Source organism: Gasterosteus aculeatus, chromosome 1, assembly GCF_964276395.1.
Source record: "Gasterosteus aculeatus chromosome 1, fGasAcu3.hap1.1, whole genome shotgun sequence".
Classification (NCBI taxonomy): Eukaryota; Metazoa; Chordata; class Actinopteri; order Perciformes; family Gasterosteidae; genus Gasterosteus; species Gasterosteus aculeatus.
The window spans coordinates 14,626,364-14,641,684 of record NC_135688.1 but is presented as its reverse complement, the minus strand read 5'-3'; the positions used below and the strand labels follow the sequence as shown (position 1 = coordinate 14,641,684).

Sequence of the window (15,321 nt, the reverse complement as noted above, 5' to 3'; positions counted from 1 at the left end):
TGCTCAGCTCACTTTTGAATATCATGAATATAAATCAGGATAAAAAAATAAATGATTTCAGACGTTTTCACTACGCAACACTTGAAGTTCTGTTCTTCGAAACTCGTCTGGTTTGTCTTTAATAGCAGTTAGCACCTAGAAACTACATTTGTTTTGCTTTGCAATGACTCTGCAGTCCAAAAATACGGACTGCCCAGAAGAAAAGAATAAAACATATCAACGTTAGATCTACCCATAATCCCAAAAATACCCTGCTTTGTCTGTTTCTTTTTACAGAAATATCACTTTGCTGAGTGCCCTGCCTCGTCATCAATGCACACACTGACGGGTCAAACCCTGGAAGGCGTCTTGAGCCCATGTTAACAGAGGTATGACGATCAAGTCAACCAGATACATGGATGACAAGGTGCTGCTGGATGGACCATCTGCTTCATCAGTGCTGAAATCGGCAGCAAAGTGCAGCCCTGACATTATTTATTGCTCTGGATGCTTCATCCCTACTCACTCTCACATGGACTATGTGTTTAATAAAGAAAAACATAATACAAGAAAATACAATAGTCATTCTCAGACATAAATCCTGAAATTTTGAAGGTATCTTTGATTAACTACAGATAAATTCCCTTCCTTGCTAAAAATACTAATTGTCTCCTTTGGCGTCACCCGATTGTTTGTGCTTGTGTTGCTAAAGTGACCCCATTGTAAGAATTCTTTGGGCTTATCAGGACTATTTCTGTTGGTAGCTATTCCCGAGAGGCAATACCACTCAAGCCCCACTGATCTCATTGAGGCTATTTTAGTCAATTACGCATCTGTCGGGGACAATTCTTTTGATGTTTGAAGCTGTAATCGTGGCAGCAGCGATGCAAAAGTCCTACAGGTAACTTGTGTAACCCTTAGAAACACAACACAGAGCCAACCGGCAGCCAAATCCATCTTCCACACTTTATATTACTCTTGGGATGTACAGATCTAAAAAAGCGGCGGAACCAGTCAGGTTTAATAATATTCTGCATCTGTGCATCCAAATTCCCCAGGTGTGTGTGGATAACGTACGACCGGAGCGATCACCCCGCCAACAAAACATATAAAGGCTTATTTTGAGTTTATTTGCAGCCCGCGTTTAACAAATGGGTTTATTGCAGTGCCCAGTGGATAACAAATGACACAAAAAAAATGGACACGGACAAGGACAAGGGTTCCAGGGTTCTCAAATGGTAAAACAAATCAGTGTATTTATAATGTGAGAGTGTGTGTATGTACTTGTGTGTCAATAAAAAGTTGCATTGGGTAAAATCCTTTTAACAACATAGTTGACCTCCACTTGAAGGTCGGCATAACCGCAGCGCGGTTCATCTTCTAAATGCAAGAGTGAAACCACATTATGAAATGGAGAGTGGTGCGACGGACGAAGTGTAATGTACAATTTAGAACATAACAGTTATGTAAAGCATTAAGCTGAACATATTTAAATAATGTTTATAATACACAATACTTCATACATAAATACATACATGTTGAATTTTGCACTGCTTATTCTTTTTTTGTTATAAAATCTGGTTAGATTGTATAAGTAGGCCTACTTTTTGAAACCTTTCTTTCCACCTGCAATCCAACATATTCAAACGGAACATGGGTTATTTTATTCCATTTTGTTATACTACTATTATGTTACTTACATGTGGGCCCATTTGATCAGCTTTGGTATAAATAACAATTACAACCATACATAACTACACGCATACATAGTAGTAATTATCTAACCTTGGTGTAAAATGTGACATTCATCATTTGTTGTTATTTTAGAATAATATAAAATAGCAAGTCCATAGTATATTATCTTAGTTTGGAGGACACTAAAGATTTATTTATGTTTTCAAGAACTGCTTCGAATGATTTAAAACATTTTAGAAAATGTGCTGCTTTACATTCATCCTGTGTCAGGGACAAATACACACAACCAAACAACGTGCTGTTACCAAATGGAGGTTTCTGTCAATATGTGAGACATTCATTGCTTGATGTTGTTGCACTCTTGTAAAGACCGTGTAAAGTAACAGAGAGATTTTAATGAAGTCCGATGTGTAATACTGGGCCCCAAAGCCTCTAACAGTGCAATGATAATTGTAGGGGCACCAGGGCACTGTCAAAAACCGCCTTCATTATATTCTAACTAACCTGACTAATTTGGTGGTCGCTAAGGACAAAAACAAAGGCCAACCAGCAGACATTTACCCATTCATCCGTGACTGAAAATCGCCTCTTTGACTTCAGACTTTTATGTTATTAAAAACCCCAAATCTCTGGCTTCCCGTGGAGGTGTGGTCGGCCACGGGGCAAAGGTTGCGTTATTTAATCGGATTGCTGCCAGGTACCCCGCAGACCTTCCTTCTCCTGATGAGTTTTAAAGCTGAGAGGCACTTAACATGCTTCCTGAGCTTATTTATCCTGCGCAAAACAAAAGAGAAATGATAATTCACCCAATGGAAGTCTCACTGTGCCTTCTGCGGATTCTCACATCCTCAGGAGAAAACTGTTATTATTAGATTTTGGATTTTAATATTATAAGACAAAGGTGCAAATTGGGTAGCGTGTGAGCTACTGCAATGAGAGGAAATCACTTTGATTAATAAAAAAACCTCACGCAACGAACAGAAATAGTGCAATGAAAAATATTACTTTGATATTCATATATGGATTGATGACAGCTGCAAATATTCACATTTACTTTAATTTAATTTAATTGAAGGATGTAATCCTATTATGTGAAGTGGAATTGTAGCTGCTCCGTCATCTTTGCTCAATTTGATGCTTTTCAACCCCTTTAAGATCCCTGTTTCAGCTGAGCTCAATGTATTCTTTTTCTACGTTTGTTCTTAAGTGTGAAACAAAGTCAGCAGCATCTTGATGAAACAGAGTGCGTTCACTAGACACAACAATGACGTTTTCTCCGGGACTGCGTTTCAGTGTTATCATCGTTGTCTTATCATCCAGATTTTATTGAGAGAGAACAAAGTATATTGTGTTATATTTACTCTGGCATAATGAAATGTACTCCCTCAGAGTGAGTGTTTGCCTATTGTTCCAATAGGGAATGTCTCAAAGCCCCCCTGCCGGGCTGTAATTGACTTAATCTTTTCCATTAGCCCAGAGTTGCCAAAGTCAGCTGTCATCTGCTAACTGTTGTAACAAGGTCCCTTTTATGCTCTCTGATGGATGTGAGTTTTAGCTAAGGGACTTAAGGGTGATTTTTAACCCCTTAGCCTACAGTGGCACTGTACACAAACATATACACATCTCCCCTGCTGACAGCTCTTATAAGCACAAGCACAAAGCTGACAAACTCTTACTTATTCTTGTCAGCTGATGGGGGCTAGCTGATCTTATTAAGTTTGGTAAATACCCCTGCAGACAGACATAAACAGAACTATAACTTCCAAGCATCTTCAGCCCTCCACAGAAAGCAAATAACACATTGTATTTGGAGACCAACTTCGCACCACTTTAATTTAAATAATGAGAAATGTCAATATTAGTTTCTTTTCTATTTTCAGAAAGCAAGCTACAGCATTAAAGCATGTACCTTTTTTATGTGTAAATTAAACACTGTCATTGCCAGAAGATCAACATCACATTATACACAGTGAGTGGCAAAGAATCCATTATATAGGGGCAGCCATAATGAGTTGTCTGAGAATAAACAATAATGCATCATCTCGTTGCATTAGCGTTGATTGATCACTATGAAGCCTTTGTAAAGTATTGATGGGTTTATCATGAAGAATCTTAACTTGAAAACAGACGATGATAACGGAAATGATCGGTTTAAAAAAACTCACTTTCACTTTGAACTATGGTGCATCACATCATTAATTATGTGCTTTGCGCTGGGTGAGAGACAGATTAAAAAATATGTAGTGCAAACAATTACTGTTCTGCTTGCATGCAGATCTGAAAGAGAATAGAATTAATCATTAAACAATAATTCCATACTTGTAATTCTTTTTACTGTAGCAATGTAGCAGCTGAAAAGACCCAAAGACTGGCAGGCCTAATTAAGAGCTTATAGACCTTCTGTAATGACTTTGAATTTCTGTTGCCAGCTTGAATATTGCATCCGTGTTCATTTTCAGAAGCGGGGTCAAAACATGGATGATACATTCTGCATCTAATTGCCAGAGAGCTGCACTGCAAATGTCAAATAAGTTCTTCGCTCGGTTGCACAGCACAGACGGACGACCTCCTGTGAAGTCAAACCAGCCAAGTAAGACGCACATAACTGCATTTCGCAAATGCATTAATTTGGTCAAATGCATTTCCAAAATATAAAATCTGAGTTTTACTGAGTTTAACACGGGAACTCCGACACGGTGAGGGGAAAAGCAGCAATTAACATACTGGGAACTAGGTCAGGAGACGCTTTGACAAAAGCAGACATCGTAAACAAATATGTGCCCTAGATTTTAAGACCCTCACTGAACATAAACCTTTGTAGAAAGCGTTTTTTGCTTCTCAAACAATCTCCCCCTACATTCACTCAAGGGTAATGTTCTAAGGGAATGTTTCTCCATAACAGCGGAAGGGGTCTATGACTTCTCCAGGTATGCAGCTGCCACAACAGAGACGATAACAAAGTGCCACCGGCGGCCGCAGACAGCTCTGCTCCAGATTGGGCTCATCAGTATTTTGGCAAGGAAGGAAATCTTTTTCTGCCCTCTAGTGGCAAGTGAGCGTAGTAATTTATTGAGGTGATCACAGTTCAAATTAAATGCTGCATAAGATCATTGTACATCTACATAAAGTCAAAGAAAATGATTTATGAATTAAAAATTAAGCATTTGTGGGGTTTTCACAACTGAAAATAATTTCAAAGCTTTTTTGCTGTGGTGTTGCATTAAATTTTTACTCATGTAAACCCTAAACATTAGCTGCTAATGTTTAGTTGGGTGCATTTTATTGGCAAGGACTTATACATGTGCCATGTGCCTTTTCTTTATATTGTTTAATGTTCAAATTAAACTTAAACTTAAGAAATCTGTGGTTCAGAGTAATTAGTGTTAATGTAATTAATAGTAATGTTTTAAAGTGATATTTTACAAAATAATACAAATTAGGCTAATTAGAGCCATATTATCCAGTTGTGTTAAACCATGATCACTAATGATTTTATTATTATTTTTTATGGTGTATTGAAGTTTTACATTACAGTTACAATTAATGCTTGGGAGAGGTCCAATCTGCTGGCATTGATAGCGCAAACAAGATTGCCTTAAAGATGTCTTGTGATAATTGTGGGATGTTAATGGCTGCACTGATGGTAATAAAAACCACAAGTCTTCCGAGGAAGGGAAATGCATCTTAAACGGCATCCTCACACACACGGACAGTATTTGCCAGAATCTCACATTTCTTCAGGACCTAATACATAATTGCAATTACAGAGAAGAACGCAGGAAATAATGAATGTGAACCCACTCTTAATGTGCATGAACATCAGCCTCATCACCATTGTGAGGCAGCTTAAGAAATTCAACCTGCCAGTGACGATGATGGTGAACTTCTACACGAGTCCATCCTCTGCTCCCCCATCACCGTCTGGTACGCTGCAGCCACGGCCAAGGACAAGGGCAGGCTGCAGCGTGTCATCCGCTCTGCAGAGAGGGTGATCGGCTGCAATCTGCCGTCTCTCCAGGACCTGTTCGCTTCCAGGACCCTGAAGCTCGTATACAGAGTCCCCCACTGGCCGACTCTGACATCCCTTTTTCCACCGGCCACTCCATTCACACTCACATACACCTGTTACTTTCACATACACTCACAACACAGTTGTGTAGAGTAGGGTTATGTGTTCACTAGTGCTCTTTATTTTTATTTGTAAATTGAAAACATTATGTGTTGTCCATTGTCTCATTGTCTTACTGTTAGGCACCAACCACCATGTCAAATTCCTTGTATGCCTAACATATTTGGGCATTCCCGATTCCTGAATATGTTTGAAATAAAAGTAAAAATCCATAATTTGACATATGTATTTCCAGAGTTTTTGTATGGGGTTTGTATTTTTGTTTACTATTCCTATCTGGATCGCAATTAAATGTCCCCAAAGATGTTGTTGTACACATGTTTTTATTGGTCAAACCTGCAATACTGCACCCAATTTTACCCCATTATTTTAGCTTTGGAAAAAGGCTTTTTCAATTAAAAAAGATCTGATCAGAACTAAAAGGAAAATTTGAAAAACAGAAAACCATGGTTTGGTGCAGGGTGTCAATTGAAGATCAGCTGTCTCTCACAGGCTTGATGGGAATGTTGACATTGGCCGTTTTTTGTTGTTTTTCATTCTAGATGCTAGATGCTCATACTATAGCTAAAGAAGATAAATATCTTTAACTGTCTTTAAGCACATCGTATATAGCTGCTTCACTGGTGATTCGACTTTGTTAGCTCATAATTAAAATATGTGGCTGGGATAAAATCTCCCAAGATCTGTAACAGGTGTTTTTAATCAGGGCCAGGGAACTCCTGGTATATATTTATAAAGCACTACAACAATATAAGTTGAACACAGGTTGGACACAGTCAGAGGGGTATGCATTTGCCTATATCATATCTGAGCACAAAATATATATGTCAAAATGAAAGAAATCACAAATGAGTAGGCCTATAGACTTTTGTAAGGGACTGTCGTGTTCAGTGTTTGGCGTTTGAGATAGTATGTCCCTTCAGCGTTGCCATAGCGTTTCCATCTGAACAGAAAACAAGTGAATACACGCTACATTGTTCCTACTACTTTAAAATGCATGTTCTGACAATGTTAATAATTTAAAAAATAATTGAATCACCTTAACATGAAAATGAAAAAAGTGTACCTGGTTGCCTTGATGGGAGACACCCCCCCCAACGCCCACACTCTTAAAACTTGGGCTGCACCCGCACAGAGAATCGGAGTGGAAAAGGGCGGTGATGGCTGAAGACGCGCGGCCCGTCGATTGGGTTTTAGCGGGCAGTTTTCCCTCCCGAATTGACGCATGTATTTCTGTAGAAAGGTGCACGAAGAGCCACGGCACTGACGCTCCAATGGGTAGAAGGGGTGGAGGCGCGCGTGATGTGTCTTTAATTGACAAGAGGATAATGCGAGCGCGCAGGGTTCCTGTCTGACAGCCGCGCGCTCCGCGTCTCCTCTCCGAGCGGGTCCGGACTAAATCACAACCCCAAAGCAACAGGAGGACGGTAACGTTATTTTTACATGATATATGGCATGTGTCTAACGAAATTGCGTCGGCTTTCGTAACATATTTTGTTGTCTTATTTGTAAACTGTGAAGTAAAAAAACAACAACTTTAAACTTTTTATGTTTCAGGTTAAACCGGGGAAGACGGTTTTCACTTTAACGAAACACACAATAGTTTGAATGAACACACAACGCCCACAATTTTTAGGCCAAACACGTTGTTAAAATAGCACAAGGCCAGTAAACTAATTCTGCGTTATGAGCTTTATTTCTCATTTGGTGTTCATATGGTTAAAGACTGTTTTTGGTTGGGGGCTTTTCACACTGATTCCGTTCCCACTGTGTCTGAAACACTGAAACCTGAATTCATATTCTTCCTTGTCTTATTATTTCTCAACCATCCTCAGTTAAGATTGTTGAGGCTGCAGCTGCGATGTCACAGCTGTATTACAGGAAAGCTGACAGTTCGTCATACAGGGACTGCATCCCTCTGCGCATCGTGCGGGCGGAGTCGGAGCTCTCCACCCTTGAGAGGGCCTACCTGGGTGCTGTGGAGAAGGGGGACTATGCCAGCGTGAAACAAGCCCTGGAGGAGGCTGAGATCTACTTCAGGATCAACATCAACTGCGTCGACCCCCTGGGGCGCACAGCTCTGCTAATTGCCATCGAAAACGAGAACCTGGAGATCATCGACTTGCTGCTCAGCTATAATGTGCATGTGGGTGATGCCCTGCTACATGCCATCCGCAAAGAAGTGGTGGGGGCCGTGGAGCTGCTGCTCAACCACAAGAAGCCACGTGGAGAAAAACAGGTAGTAAACTTTCGTTTGTACAGTTTACATTCCCACAGGGGGTTTCTTGTGTTATTGGAGTTGTTGTTCATATCCTTTCTTATCACACTCAATTCCATTTTAATCATTTTGGTTGCAGTTAGAATATCCATGTTTCCTCGGGTTTGGTAGCCACTTTTAAGCTACCAGGAGAACCCATTATAACCATTTAGGTCAATTTCCCGACAGCTGTCAGTGAGTTTTTTTTTATCTGAAACGGATAGAGATAAAAAAAAAAGTGACAATGGGCTTTCCTTTGTTTCAGACATGGCTGTGTTTATTTTTCTGCCTAAAAGTTTCAGTATTGAGCTTTTTTGGGGGGCTTCCGTCTTTTGGGGTTTCAACCAAAGAAATCATTCTCCATTTCCCTTTTTTTGTACATATATTATTGCCACTGCTGGTTGTGCCTGTAATGGACTTATTGGATTGTATGAAGACAAAGGGGAAAAAAAGGATGCAGTTGCTTTTAAGCAGGATGGTATTTTGAGGCAAGCTGAACCACAAAGCCATTAGCTCTGTGGTTGTTTGACAAGACTGTCAGAGACCCAAGAGAAATGAAATTTGACCCATTCAAACCAGTTGTTTCAGTATGAGAGGTTGAAAAAGCCACGCTCTTTTGTCAACTTAAAAACATACTCTCATCATATAGATTGATTCGGTTGGTTTGTGCTTGTTTCCCGCCGCACGGTTCCTGAAAAAGGTCCCACCAATTCTACTGGACAAACAGTTTTCAGACTTCACCCCAGACATCACTCCGATCATCCTAGCAGCCCACACCAACAATTACCAGATCATCAAACTGCTTCTGCAGCGAGGTGTTTCCATACCTCAGCCACATGCTGTGCGCTGCAACTGTGTGGAGTGCATTTCCGGCTCAGACGTGGACGGCCTGCGCCACTCGCGCTCCCGTCTTAACATCTACAAGGCCCTCGCCAGCTCATCCCTGATCGCCCTCTCCAGCGAGGATCCGTTCCTCACTGCGTTTCAACTCAGCTGGGAGCTGAAGGAGCTGAGCACAGTGGAGAATGAGTTCAAGTCTGAGTACGAGGAACTCTCCCGAATGTGTAAACAGTTTGCGAAGGACCTCTTGGACCAGACGCGGAGCTCTAAAGAGTTGGAAACAATCCTCAACTATCGCGATGATATCAACCCTCTCCTGGATGAGATCACCAACGATCTGGCCCGACTGAAGCTGGCCATCAAATATTGCCAGAAGGAGGTAAGCTGCTGATTGTGATCCCCTCTTCGTCACATTATGCCAGTGTCCTACTGCGCTACAGAAGGATTCTCTTGTCTTAATGACGATTTCTCTTCGTAACACCGGCACACACAGAGAAACTGAAACTTGCACTGTAGACTCACACAACAAGGTGGACAACAAGGAATACATGTTGCATTATTTGAACAACATGGACGGGATAACAAGAAGGGTTCCAAGATGAGTTGTAAATGTCCACAGATTGGTGGATTTGTCCTTGGGGAGTTTAGAGCAACACATAATTGCCTTCTGGCTCTTAGCAATGCATTACAGCAGCACTTTGAGACAGTCCCATGACAATTGGATAATTGGGGATAATGATGGAATAAGTGAAGACCATTTCCCCGAAATACATACTAATACTTTAATCAGGGAGGGAACCTTTTACCGTATTTTTCCATCTTTGGCGTATTTATCCCTTCGATACAATAGTAACTAGTAGAGTGTCTAGTATAATAGTAACAGAATGAGATACGTCAAAAGTGTTTAGTATTAAGCAAGACTATCTAATCCTCACTAGAGAGGTTTATAACAGAATATATATGTAAATGTCAATAATTGAAATGGACTTTTGCTTAACACAGGAACCGGTGATAACAAGGGAAGCAGGTAAAGACTTCTGGGTGTTTAGGAATAGATTTATTTGGGCCAATTTGAATTACATCTTAAATTGATCATCACTGCATTAATAATGAGACTACTACTAGTATAACATGGTATATACTGTTAAATTGCCCGTGTAAAGTTTGACATACTGAATGACTAGTCACTCGTGAAAAACAGCAAGCCACGCCTTGTTATTGTTCTATGCGTGTGGGCCACATCCTTTTACTCTGAACGCCCTTTTAATTTCACAAATGTACTATTGGAATACATTGTAGAGAATAGTACCCAGCTATTTAAAATGCTCACCTTTCAATGAACTAGAATAATGCTGGTGATGTATGCAGCTCAGATTGCTTCTTTCTGTTCTCCTCCTCCCCGTCACCCATTTTACTCAATCTGCTCTGGTTGTGTTTTCTGGGACCCTGAATGGTAAAATGAGGTATGTGTGGTAAAATTGTTGTAGATTGAAAAGTAAACAATTTGCTTTTATTTATTGAGCAGCTCTTAATAATCAGGTGGCTAAACTTTCACCTTCGTAAAAATGTCATGTATACATAAATATCGAAATCTGTTCTCAACAGATGCCATCTTTTGCCTCCGGTCATAAACGGCAAGTCAACATCTCAGAAGGACAAATAGGAGACATTTAAGATGTCAGATTCAGCATTCATGGATGACGTCATCATCCCCCGTGTAATGCTATCTAATCTAAAACCATAATGGCTGTAACTTGGTTAAACTGAAATCAGCTTCCATCCCCATCTGCAGATGTCCAGCAGATGTTTATATCAAATCTCAGTCAATTATTCTTAGCAAAATTCAAAAATGTTTTCCCACTTGAAACTTTTCTCTGGCATGGTTACAAGATACAAGTGGGTTATTTGTTTTGTGTTGTGAGTTTCATGTTGGGATTCAACTGAAATCTTGCGATTTGATTTCAGTTAAGCCGCGCAAAAAATGCTATTGAAAAGATACAGAACGAAAATGATCCATTTGCAAGGTTCTAAATCAACATTGGGATAAATGGGGCATTTACTATTGAGCCTCTTAAGAATCAGAATGTGAACATGCTCAGAGGAGTTTATACCTGGTTTAATGTTCATAAAACAAACATTACTATTTAAAAACATTAGATGCTGGACACCGCTGCATAATATACATGTTTATTCTATGGAGAAGCAATTATGTCAGCAATGTTTGCAGGGATTAAAAACAACAGAAGTTGCACATTTATTCTTATTTACCTACACTTCACTAAACACGCTCACTCAAATTGATTGAAGATAAATAAATAAATGTAAATGTTAGTTAGCTTTATAAATCAATCATAGATGAAACAATACCATTTTAGACCAGAACATGGTAATCCTACAAATTTAAATTGTGATATTCAAATTGTCAGATACCAACATTCGGCTTTGGGAGATACGTAGAAGTATGTATTGCAGTGAGCACCATGATGAAAACATTTTTAATACAGCATTTACTGTCTTTAGTTGTTAGTTTCATCTGTAGTTCTTTTTTTTTAAATTTAATGCAGATAGTTTATGCTTAATGGCTTATTATTGTCAGACTAGAATTCACAGATTAGGAGGAAGGTGATACCGACTTGATACGTCTTTCTTTTTCTCTCCCTTACTTCTAGTTTGTTGCTCAGCCCAACTGTCAGCAGCTGCTGGCATCTCAGTGGTATGACGAGTTCCCAGGCTGGAGGCGGCGTCACTGGGCAGGAAAACTCCTCACGTGTATCTTCATCGGCCTCCTCTTTCCACTTTTTTCCATCTTCTACATTATCTCTCCGAAGAGCCGCTATGGCTTATTCATCCGTAAGCCTTTCATCAAGTTCATCTGTCACACTGCTTCCTACCTGACCTTCCTCCTCCTGCTCCTGCTGGCCTCGCAGCATATAGCCACTGAACAAAATGACTTTCAAGGCCCAGCACCCACCACTGTCGAATGGCTGATCCTGCCCTGGGTGCTTGGTAACAACACACACACACACACACACACACACGAACATACCGCGGTAATTCTGATGTTATCGTTAACTATCGTACGTCTTCGTACTGTACTCAAATAAGATTAAGTTTATTATCGTATATTCTTCTTTCCTTTGGAACTACACTTGAGTGATGATGTTGACAAATGTATCTTTGTTCTTCTCTTTTCGAGGATTTGTATGGACTGAGATCAAACAGATGTGGGATAGTGGTTTAGAAGACTACATCGATGACTGGTGGAACTTAATGGATTTCATAATGAACTCCTTGTATCTTGCAACCATTGCTCTGAAGATTGTTGCCTATGCAAAGGTATCGTGCATCTTACAATTCAGGTTGATTGACAATCCAGTCTACTAACTCATTGTTATTGTTCTCGTTTTTTTTTTTTTTTTTTACAGTACAGGGGGCCCAAATCCAGAAAGAGCTGGGAAATGTGGCATCCGACTTTGGTTGCAGAGGCATTGTTTGCCATTGCCAACATCTTCAGCTCCTTGCGCCTCATTTGCCTTTTCACAGCCAACTCCCACCTGGGCCCCTTACAGATCTCACTGGGCCGCATGCTGCTGGACATCCTCAAGTTCCTCTTCATATACTGTCTGGTGCTTTTAGCCTTTGCTAATGGCCTCAACCAACTCTACTTTTATTATGACACAAATGAGGGCAGCAACTGCAAGGGTATTCGTTGTAAGGACCAAAACAACGCCTTCTCAACGCAAGTTGGAGTTCTTAAATATATTGTCCCTGACGAGTCTGCATTGTTAATAATTGAACCACGTTGTTTGATGTATGGCTTGTTGGTTTTTCAGGCTGTTTGAAACGCTGCAGTCATTGTTTTGGTCTGTATTTGGCCTGATTTCCCTCTACGTGACCAACGTTGAACCACGTCATGAATTCACAGAGTTTGTGGGCAGCACCATGTTTGGCACGTACAACGTCATCTCCCTAGTGGTGCTTTTGAACATGCTAATTGCAATGATGAACAACTCCTACCAGCACATTGCTGTGAGTCCTGCAGCTCACACATTTTTATACCTTTACCACCTGTATTTGCCATATGCTCCTTGGCACACTGTTTCTGCTTGTTTTTCTTTTCAGGATCATGCAGATATAGAGTGGAAGTTTGCAAGAACTAAATTATGGATGAGCTATTTTGAAGAAGGGGGCACTCTGCCATCTCCATTCAATATAATACCCAGTCCCAAGTCAATTTATTATTCATTCGGATGGATATATTCCCGTTTGTTTAAGAGATCAAGTTTAAAAAGACTTGAAACCTTTGAAACGTTGGGGGTAAGTATTTTCTAGATATTAGTTGCTTTCTCACCTATGGATTAGGTTTCCAATGCATGTCTGGTATTATAGAGTCAAAGCAGGTGGTTCTATAAGAATGAAGAATAAATTAAATCACGTTTTATCTTCAGAAATGGTTTAGTCACTCATTAATCCATAATATCTTGTATTGAGAAAGGGCAATTCAAGGAAATAACCTTAAAGTAAATTCACCTTACCCTTGCGAAACCTTAAATAACACGTCACTTTGTTAATGTACCATTTTGTTGTTTTGTTTCAGAGACGTGGGGCCGAAAATGTAAGATTAAACCATGAGTATCAGGTAATAACTTGTATTACTCAATGAACTGTTAAGATTCAATCATTTTTTGATGAAACTGTAAATAAAAACGACTGCGTTTTTGTTTTTTTAACTGGATACATTCCGTATCTTTTTCAGGAGGTTTTGAAGCACCTCATGAAGCGCTACGTCGCAGCAATGATCAGAGATGCCAAGACAGAAGAGGGACTAACAGAAGAGAATTTCAAGGTAGATCACATTCTCCCAAACTCCCGGTCAATAGCTAAAGTCTATTTTGTCATTTCTGCCGTTCAATCTCTGGTTGTCTATAATTAATAGGAGCTCAAGCAGGATATCTCCAGCTTCCGTTATGAAGTCCTCGGAATGATGAAGGGAAAACCTCAAGGTGGGGTCACACCCAACATCGCAAGCTCCAACTTGGCTTACCCCGGAAACTCATTCAAGTATTCTCCCAAATTCCCCATTGATGAACCTCAACGGAAGCTGAGCATGTTTGACATGGTCGCCCCCACCCTGCAGAGTGTAGCTGGCACCACCACCAACACCACCACCACCACCACCACCACCTCTTTGGGCTCTAGCAAGCAAGCCCAGGCACAGTGTTCAGTTGTTATTTCCTGCATAGGTCAGACTCAGAATGAGCTAAACAAAAATGTCTCAGATGCCGGGTTCCTTCGGGGAGGGAGATTGGCTTCTCAGAAATATGATGAAATATACTCAGAGGAAGATCCTGCAACATTTGGTGGACAAAACCCAGAACACCTTCAGACTGATAGAGGGATCGTTGAAGTCTTGCAGAAAGTGGACAAGACCGTTCAAGAGATTGAACATTCTTGCAAAGAGCACCTAAAGTTAAAAATTGTCCATTCCAATTGAAATTAATTTCTTATTTTAATGAAATGAAATGTTGGTAATGTTTTAACACCGTTTGGGAACTACAAACCGTTTTGTAAAAGACGTTTAATCTCACGATTAAAATTCGAACCATAATTTCAGTTAAAATAATCTTGTATTCTGTAATATATATCGGAATAATGATAACATCTTATCTCACATTATAATACATGCACTCTGATGATTGAGCAAAGTTACAGTTAACTAACCCTCAGTAAAGGCTGGAATTTTAAAGCAAGTTTTTAATTCCTATTTTACCAAGAGCATTTATTTCCAATGCGTCTTGACAACCTGCTGCCTGTTCTATCCTCCTCCACCCTGGACAGTCTTTTGACTGTGATATGCAAAATCATCTGCTCTAGAGAAATAATATTCACCATATACTAATTGTATAATTTCTCCTCTACTAGGTTAATGGAAGTGTATTTCAATTTAATTCCAGAACAAATTCTATGTTGAACTTGAATTGTACTGTGTACTGTCAACTTGCAATGTAACACATAGTTCAGAGCTTAGGGTCAGCTTCTCTTTTACTCCACTATTCTCCTCCCTAAAATGTTTAGGGTGAGAGAAACCGGTTTTGTTCATATTCTGTCGATGAAACCGAAGACGCATGCAATGCTCTCCAAGTCAAATTGGTTGATATCTGTATTCCTTATCAGTGTGTGCCATATCCTATAAGTTGCAGCTATTTATTTGTTACTTGTAACGAAATGAATCTGCAAATAAAAATGAATAAAAAATGAAAAATGAATGTTTTTTTAAATTTAGAGTGTATGTTATGTTAAATATGTATGTTACATATGTTTCCCCCCTTTCAATATACTGTACTTTAGCTATTTATAAATATGTACACAGCTATCAGACCGAGAAGATGTTACAACAACGACAAAGAAAAAACACTTTTTA

General features: G+C 39.8%; 1 protein-coding gene across 2 annotated transcripts; it reads left to right on the top strand.

Moving 5' to 3' along the window:
• Positions 1–6,951: 6,951 nt before the first annotated feature.
• trpc4b (transient receptor potential cation channel, subfamily C, member 4b) lies at positions 6,952–15,162 on the top strand. Of its 2 annotated transcripts, XM_040192742.2 has the most exons (11): positions 6,952–7,230; positions 7,639–8,042; positions 8,761–9,279; positions 11,570–11,906; positions 12,097–12,236; positions 12,326–12,639; positions 12,734–12,929; positions 13,023–13,217; positions 13,498–13,539; positions 13,657–13,746; positions 13,837–15,162. In XM_040192742.2, the coding sequence occupies exons 2-11, from the start codon at positions 7,665–7,667 to the stop codon at positions 14,392–14,394; spliced, it is 2,769 nt and encodes a 922-aa protein (XP_040048676.2). In that variant the 5' UTR covers positions 6,952–7,230; positions 7,639–7,664; the 3' UTR covers positions 14,395–15,162. The 2 variants fall into 2 exon arrangements, with proteins under 2 accessions (XP_040048676.2, XP_077956213.1); XM_078100087.1 differs by lacking the exon at positions 6,952–7,230 and having other exon boundaries at positions 7,527–8,042.
• Positions 15,163–15,321: the final 159 nt, after the last annotated feature.

Excerpts from the sequence above, each read along its gene's own strand:
- trpc4b (XM_040192742.2), top strand. The coding sequence starts at position 7,665 with ATGTCACAGCTGTATTACAGGAAAGCTGACAGTTCGTCATACAGGGAC. Across the intron at positions 12,237-12,325 it reads AGATTGTTGCCTATGCAAAG|TACAGGGGGCCCAAATCCAG; the intron begins GTATCGTGCATC and ends TTTTTTTTACAG. Across the intron at positions 13,540-13,656 it reads GATTAAACCATGAGTATCAG|GAGGTTTTGAAGCACCTCAT; the intron begins GTAATAACTTGT and ends TATCTTTTTCAG.